The 8,043-nt window shown below is 41.3% G+C and overlaps 1 protein-coding gene across 1 annotated transcript; it reads left to right on the forward strand.

Moving 5' to 3' along the window:
* Nucleotides 1–44: 44 nt before the first annotated feature.
* LOC103803382 (probable ATP-dependent RNA helicase YTHDC2) lies at nt 45–7,957 on the forward strand (the record flags this gene model as incomplete). The annotated part of the gene is made up of 10 exons (XM_009075930.1): nt 45–180; nt 341–431; nt 540–736; nt 1,314–1,513; nt 2,089–2,255; nt 2,649–2,751; nt 3,889–4,045; nt 6,258–6,365; nt 7,305–7,444; nt 7,822–7,957. Coding segments are annotated over exons 1-10 (1,435 nt in total), but the record flags the coding sequence as incomplete, so codon positions are not given.
* Nucleotides 7,958–8,043: the final 86 nt, after the last annotated feature.

Here is an 8,043-nt window from a genome sequence, read left to right on the forward strand (position 1 = left end):
TCCTCCTCCCTCCTTTTCTCCCCTCCCCTCTCTCCCTGCAGCCCATGTCCCGCTCTCGGAAGGTGTCTCCCCGGCAGCCCGGGGGGGGCTCGGGGGAGCCACGGGATGGGCGAGTGGACGAGACTCTGCAGACAGCGGTGGAACTCGCCCTGGAGCGATTCTGCTTCAGCGACGACACAGGTGCAGCTCAACCCCACCGAGTTCCCAAAAAGTTCTGTGTTTCAGGGTTGATAACACTCAGTACATCGAGATAATCCATCAAAAAGTACTGGTTTGGGGGTTGGTTTTGTTGTTTGGTTTTTTTGTTGGTTTTTTTTATTCTATATTTTTATCTTTCTAGAATTGGAATTTCCTTCTTGCTTCACTGGTACTGAAAGAGCATTTATTCACCGGTTCTGTCAGTCTCTTGGGCTGGTATCTAAAAGCAAAGGGTAAGTCAGAGGCTGATTTTTAGTTATTCATTTTTTTTCTTACAAACTTAGGGAATTTTGTAGAGGGAAGTAGGTTGCTCACTCCAAAAATACTTTTTTCCCCCCCAGAAAAGGAGCAAGTCGCTGCCTGACTGTAAGGAAGAAGGATGTGACTGAGCTAACACGTGCAGTGATGACCTGTGACTTGACTCTCCGTACCAAACACGCTGTTCGGACTCTGCTTCAGAGTTTTCCTGTCACAAACAAAGAACGAGCAGAACTCCTGCCCAAGACAGAGCAAGGAAATACATGTGCTTTTGAGCCTGGTATGTCTTGAGAAAACAACCCAAACACAAACCAAATCCCTTTGGGTTATGTCTCTTCTCCCAGGCAACCAGCAGCAGGACAAGAGGGCACAGACTTCAAGCTCTGCCAGGGGAGGGTTAGGTTGGATATTAGAAAGAGATTTTTTCCAGAGAGAGTGCTCAGGCATTGGAATGTGCTGCCCAGGGAGGTGGTGGATTCACCATCCCTGGAGGTTTTCAAGCTGAGACTGGATGTGGCACTTAGTGCCATGGTCTGGTGACCACGGTAGGGTTGGACTTGATGATCTTGGAGGTCTTTTCCAACCAGGTTGATTCTATGATTTTGACTTAAAGCAATGTCCTGGGCTAGTCCATTTCTGTCCAAAGTATCTATGGAAGTAACTCCTTGGAAAAATGCTGATTTCAAGCCCCACAACAGTCTGTGTCACCTGGAATGTCACTCCTAGCTGTGTGATGGACTTGTCACTTTTACAGTGTGCACCTAAAGCCAGGAATGTTAATTTAAGCACAGTTTCTAAGCACTGGTTTAGAGACCTTCCTTTGTGTCTGGAAGTAAATCCTTGACTTCTCTTCACAGAAAACAAGGAAGGGAACAAAACAACTGGGCGGCTGAACGATGGCATCGCCCAGGTCCCAGGGAAGAGAGGGGACACCGAGTTTGATTCCTTCAGGCAATCCTTGCCAGTTTTTGAGAAACAGGAGGAAATTGTCAAAACAATAAAGGAGCATAAAATCGTGCTGATTATAGGAGACACTGGATCAGGAAAAACCACTCAAGTATGTTCCTTTAATGAAATAAAAGAGACAAAGTAATGGCAATTTTGGGATAATAAGGGATTGCTTTGTGCCAGGTTTAAGGCTTTTGTTTTCCTGGATGGTGGGAAATCTTGGGTTCCAAGTCACTTTCTTGCTTTTCAAATACTAAGTCAGCAGCTCTGTGCTAAAAGTTTGAGCAGTTCTGCACAATTTGCTGATAAATACCAATTTTTTCATGAAAACAATGTAAAATACTGGAGGGAAAGCAGCTCTAATTTTTTTTTATGTCCCTTTTTTCTTCTAAAACTAATTCTGTTCTTGGTATCCAGAGTGAGATATTATTGTGTTAACACGAAGAATTACTTGCAGGGCATTTTTTTTTATTTCCTTTTTATAGTTTTCTCTGAAGCTTCAACTTTTTTTTTTTTTCCAAACAGATTATACTTGAAAATTTATTTTTTGCTCCCTTTCTGCTCCTACAACAGTGATAATCCCATGGTGAACCTTTTTGCAGCCTATGTGATCCTGAGATGCATTTTTTCTTTCCCGTGACAAAATTCAGGCTAAAAAAGGCAATTTGCACCACTTCTTTACAGATCCCTCAGTTTCTTCTGGATGACTGCTACAAAACTGGGACTCCCTGCCGAGTGATTTGCACTCAGCCAAGGCGTCTGGCTGCTGTTGCTGTGGCTGAGAGAGTGGCAGCAGAGAGAGGAGAAAAGATTGGCCAAACAATTGGTTATCAGATCAGATTTGAAAGCAGGTACTCATGGCATTTCTCCAAGTCAGTTGATCTGGTGTTGGTATCTTCAGTGCTGTGTACATTTAATCCACAGCATTTTTGGGATGCAGCCTGGTAGTATCCCATGTGTAAAGCACAGGTAGGATGTGCTTTTGCAAGTAGTGGGTATTTAGGAGTGAAAGGGAACAGTTTTCCACTTGTGTTTTGCTATTTCGTGCAGCACTAAGATGAACTCAGCAACTCTCTGGGAATTAGTTTCAAAACAGGTCATACGAGCGAGTTCTTTGGTGAGAGAACTCTTCATTCCACTCCTGGGCATGAGGTCCTTCCACCCTGGAGCTGTCAGGAAGTGGTGGGAAGCAGCAGCTTTTAAATGGAGCCAAAAGTGAGGTGTTTGGATGACCTGTTCCATAGGGTTTCTCCAAAGACTCTGGTGACCTTCTGCACCAACGGGATGCTCCTTCGCACGCTGACGGCAGGAGACAGCACCCTGGCAACTGTCACCCACGTTATGGTGGTAAGAATGCTGTTGTCTGGCACCTGAGGTGGAGCAGGAGGTGGATTGGGAGATGAATTGGGGGATGAGCTCCTTGTTTTCTTCACTGAGCAATGAAGATGTTTCTGTTTGGTTAGAATCCAAGTCAACGTTAACGACTTCCTAAGTGTTTATCATAGCATATACATTTTTAGGGTTGGTTGGTTGTTTTTTTTTCTGTAGAAGTACCTTAATTTAGGTTCATGCCAGTCATTAATTATGGAATCATGATGCAGTTGTGGAGGACAGAGGTTGCTTTTCATTTTTCTGAGCTTGCTCTGTCAGCAGAAAAGCCTCAGAGAGGCTTAGGTAGATGTGGTTTCATGTGAGTGTGTCAGAATTTCTGCTACCCTGGACTTGTCTTAGCAATGTCAAGTTTGCAGGGTGTTTGTTTGCCCAATGTTGTCAAGATAATGTCCAGTCTAGCAGATAATTGAAGTGTGTTCTTTAGGTGAATATTCCTGTTGTGGAATTTGAGAAGTCAATGGAACCAGAAGGTTCTCCACTGCTGAAGACAGAAAAAATGATGATAATTTTAAGGCTGTTTATCAGAGTGTAAAAAGCATGAAAATTATTTAGACATTCTAAACTGAGGCCTACAGATCTTGTATTGGGGTCCCTGTTTCATGTGTTCACAATATCCAACAGAGGAGTGACTGATGGTGGATCAGTTGTGCCTCACTGATGAGGCTTTGTGAGTGACTTAATTAATCTCTTTCTGATTAAGTGGTATCATTTCTTTAATTTCATCAGTTGTCAGGTGAGGATTTATTCAAACAAGATCTGTAGGATTTGCTGTTTGTGGAATTGCCTTGAAAATTTGATTCTGCTCCAAGAATTACAGAAATTTCAGGTGTTCACTTTGGCCTCTGAAATTAAGGTGCATCACTGTGCAGTTTGTTCTGACAGTTCCAGAAAACTTCTTGAAGTATCTTTTTTTTTCTTCTGGGTAGTTTTTCAAAGCATTTTTATTTCAGCCACACTTAGACTTTTAATGCCTCTTTAACGTGCCACCCGATTAGATATTTCAGTTTTTTTGAAAAAGTTGATATTTGCCAAAAGTTCTAACCTTGAATCTGCTGTTTCTCTGTTGGTTTTGGTTGTCTCCCTTTGTTATAGGATGAAGTACATGAGAGAGATAGGTTCAGTGACTTCTTGTTGATAAAACTGAGAGATGTGTTGCAAAACCAGAGCAATTTAAAGCTGATTATTTCTAGTGCTGCACTAGATGCAAATCTCTTTGTTAGCTATTTTGGAAGTTGCCCAATAATACACAGTAAGTATTTATGTGACCTCTTCGATCTGAGAACTTGTGCCCTAAGATTTGTAGATCTTCAGTTGTAGCCAAGTCTCCTGAGGAAAGGCACATGAGAATCTTGTGCCCTAAGATTTGTAGATATTCAGTTCTGGCAAAGTCTCCTGAGGAAAGGCACATGAGAAATGCCCTGGGAGCTGCTGCAGTGCTGGTTCTCTGTCTTTTCATGCCTGTTTTCTCTGAATTATTTGTGTCTCCTGGGAGTTTTGTACACAAAGGGATGTCCTGACCCTGTCTGTGTTCAAGTGAAGAAGCAGGGAAAGGTTATTTAAGAGCTCTCCAGGTGACAGAGACCCCAGGACCTACCAGAGTGTTAGATATAACACATTCCAGAAGCTTCAGGCTCTCGCTGAAGAAGCAGGGAAAGGTTATCTAAGAGCTCTCCAGGTGATAGAGACCCCAGGTACCAGAGTGTTATATCTAACACATTCCAGAAGCTTCAGGCTCTCCAGGCCTCACAGGCCTTGCCATGCCTTTCTGGCTCACACACAGATAACTCTTACACTGCACAGCCCTGGGCAAATTGGGTTTGCTTTTTTTTGATGCTTCACTTGAAAGGAAATTAAGAGCTGTTAAACTAGGCAAACCTGCAGAAAGGACATGCAGGTGTGTTGGTTCCTGTGCAGGTGCAGAACTCTGCAGCTAAATTAGCTTCAGAGGCAAAGAGAGGTTATTATTGCTCACTGAATTTTGACTCATCCTCAGTGGAGGTAAAGCACAGATGTGAGTTTTTATCCTCACCCTCCTGGTTTCTAAGTTCCCTGCATGGGTGACCTGCTTTGGCACCTTGCAGGGAATGGTGTCCAGGTGTGTTTTGAAGAGAAGCTGTGAGGAGAAATGATTTTTCTGCCCATCTGCATGTCAGCCTTGCTTTGGGAACCTCAACAGTTTGAGGGGATCACTTTGCTTTGAATCTTCTCTACAAATCATTCTTTTATTTATGAGAAGAAAATACTTTTTTCTCTCAGATGAAGTGTTTATTTCTGGTTCCCACTCCTGAATTTCTGCCTGGTAAAACAAGACTTGCAAGTTGGAGTAGTGATCTGGAATTTACACATGATTGCAGTTTTCCATATTTTTATTTTTGCAAGGGAATGCCTCAGTTTTTATTCTGGTGTGACTTTCCAGTTTGCTGTTTGGCACTTTCCTATTCTTTTAGATCAATGTGTTTGTTTTGGAAGTCAACCTCTCTCCATGATTATACTGTTGTCACATACTGGACTCAACAGGCTCAGCACAACTGAAAAGATGCTTTTTTTCCATGTCTTTTTTGGAATTTTTGAACTAAAAGAAGGGGTTTTATATATATTTTTTGAATGTAATGGGCAAGGTTTGATTGTTTGACAATAGAGCTGACAAAATCCTGAGCCCAGAAACCAACATTTTGTAATTGTGGGCTCCTGTGGTGCAGAATCTGTGATGAGTCTTGGAAAATTTGTGAGTTGTAGTTTGTGTTTCTAAAGGAAGAATCCTGGGGGATCTAAACTCAGATGTGGCACATGTCTGCTAAGGGACCAGAAAATAAAATCCAAAGGTAGAAAAGCAGCTTTTAATGCCCACAGATAAAGTCCTGGTGAGAAAGAAACCAGGATAAATTATTAGGAGACAGACCATTTGTCAGGAAGGATCCAGTAAAGAAAGCCAAATTTGACTTGAATTACTTGAGGAAAATGGGAGAAGTGTCCTCACTCCCTTCCCAGGAGAGAAATCAGTTTGCTCTGAAGGTGGCACCATCAGCCTGTGGGATCTTCCACCAGAGCCAGAAAGTTCTGCTCTGGTTTGTGCTCCAGGTGACCTGTACACACAGGGAATGAGTTTTGAAATCCCAGACAAAAATAGCTCTTTGATTTTTCCCATCTCAATAAAATTGCAATTTATAACTGTCAATTTGAAGAGCATTTGTTGCTATGGCCCCTGATGGCATGGAAGGGGCTGAGGAGAACTCAGAGATGCAGCTGGAATTTCTCTTTTGAAACTGTTTGGTTTGTGGCTCATTCATTTTAAGACAATAAACTCCAGTGAAAAGACTTTTCCAAGACTTTTCAAACCTTAACTCAGGCCCTAATCATATTTGATTCACTTTTTGTGCCTATAAAAATTATTTATTTTTTAGACTTAGTCATCTAAACGAAGCTAAGGAATTGCTAATTTTAAGAGTTATTTCTGTTTTCAGTCCAGGGAAGACCTTTTGAAGTCAAGGAGATATTTCTGGAGGACATTTTACGAAGCACTGGGTACACAAACAAAGAGATGGTCAAGTACAAGAAAGAGAAGCAGCAAGGTCAGTGCACTCGGTGGTTTTCAGGGTTGGCAATGAATCCCATTGTTTGAGCAACTAACAGGAGGATCCTCTGTTAAAATTCCCAAATCAGAAGCTGAAATGAGATATGAGATGACAGCAAATATCTCTGAGCTCTCAGTGTTAAAGGATTTTAGGCCATTTTAAATAGAATTTTCGCTGGGATTTAGTTGTTTCATTCTTTTTGCTTTCAGTTGATAAATATATTTTTTCCTATTTCTCCATATTTGTGGAGAAGAATTACGTGTAACTGGAGCCTTTGCCTACATGAGAAGTCTAGAAACATGCACTCTGTGCTGACTTTTGCTTGCAAATTGAGCTGCAGCCATCAGAGAAGGCAGAATTTTGTACCTCCTGCACAGAAGTTGTTCCTGTTGATAACATTTTTGACTGAATTTGTCAGACTTGAATGAAGATTGATTTTTGGATTCATTTGTCAGATTCTTCAATGTCAGATTTATCTACAGCCCAAAAGTTTTAACACATTTGAACTAAATAGTGTTTCAACTGATTTAAGTAGATGTATTACTTGAAGTTTTCCTGACCACTGAAAGAAATGATCCTAATGAGTAGTTAGAAGAAAACTTCAATCCCTCAAAAAAGGAGTTGTTATGTGCAGGAACTGTGCAACTTCTCATTGATGTTTCACTTTGGAGAACAATCTGGGCTGAGGATAGTGCAGAAGGTAGTTACAAAGTTCAGTGGAATTCTGCAGGCTTAGGGGGATTAAACACCAAAAATGATGTTTGCCATGCTGCACTTAATTGTGGAGTTTAGCTTGGACTTCTAGCAGCATTCTGGGTTAAATAAAAGGGATTGAATTGGTAAAACTTTGCCCTGAAATAAGTGGGGTTTTAAGGGAAAACAATGGGGGATTAAGATGGCTTTAAAACGTTTTGGGGAACACTTCATGCATTCTAGAAGAGAAGCAGAAAATCAACCTTGCTGAGTGGTGTTCTACTCACGAAGACAATAGCAAAGCAGAACCTCCGAGACAAAAACTGGTCCCAAGGGCAGCTGAGGAGTATAACCTGTTGGATGACACAGTATTTAATCAGCTGGTAAGTCTTTCCTTTGGTTGGAAGAGATGTTAGTGTTCTTACTGGCCATGTAAAATCTGTTGTCTGGAGATACTGCTCCTGTAGAGTCTCTCAGAGGATGTGAAAACATGTTAAAGGTTCTTTTTTTAGAATGTTCTAGCTGAATTATGCTTTTCAGCTATGAAAGTTGTCCATAACTTTTCCTCAGGTCAAATGGCTCAACTGCCATTGTGAAAAGTCCTTGTATGAATGCAAATAAATGTTTGACTGATCCCTGAGTGCTGAATTTCTGATTGATACTCAGAAAACGAACTATAAAGTCCTTTGTGGATAATACATGAGAATAAAGACAACTCCTGGAAGAGATTAATCTTTCAATACTGTTTTTTTCTCTTCAGACTGAGGAAGATGTGAATTGCCTTGAACCATGGCTAATAAAAGAAGTGGACTCTTGTCTTTCTGCCATTTGGTTGCATAGAGATGTTGACTCCTTTGCTCAGCTGTTCCATCTTATTTTAACTGAAAATGTCAGTGGTAAGTTTCTCATGTCAGAATCATAGAATCAACTGGGCTGGAAAAGACTTCCAAGATGTTCAAGTCCAACCCTACTGTGGTCACTA

The sequence above is a fragment of the Acanthisitta chloris genome, unplaced genomic scaffold (genome assembly GCF_000695815.1).
Source record: "Acanthisitta chloris isolate BGI_N310 unplaced genomic scaffold, ASM69581v1 scaffold29435, whole genome shotgun sequence".
Classification (NCBI taxonomy): domain Eukaryota; kingdom Metazoa; phylum Chordata; class Aves; order Passeriformes; family Acanthisittidae; genus Acanthisitta; species Acanthisitta chloris.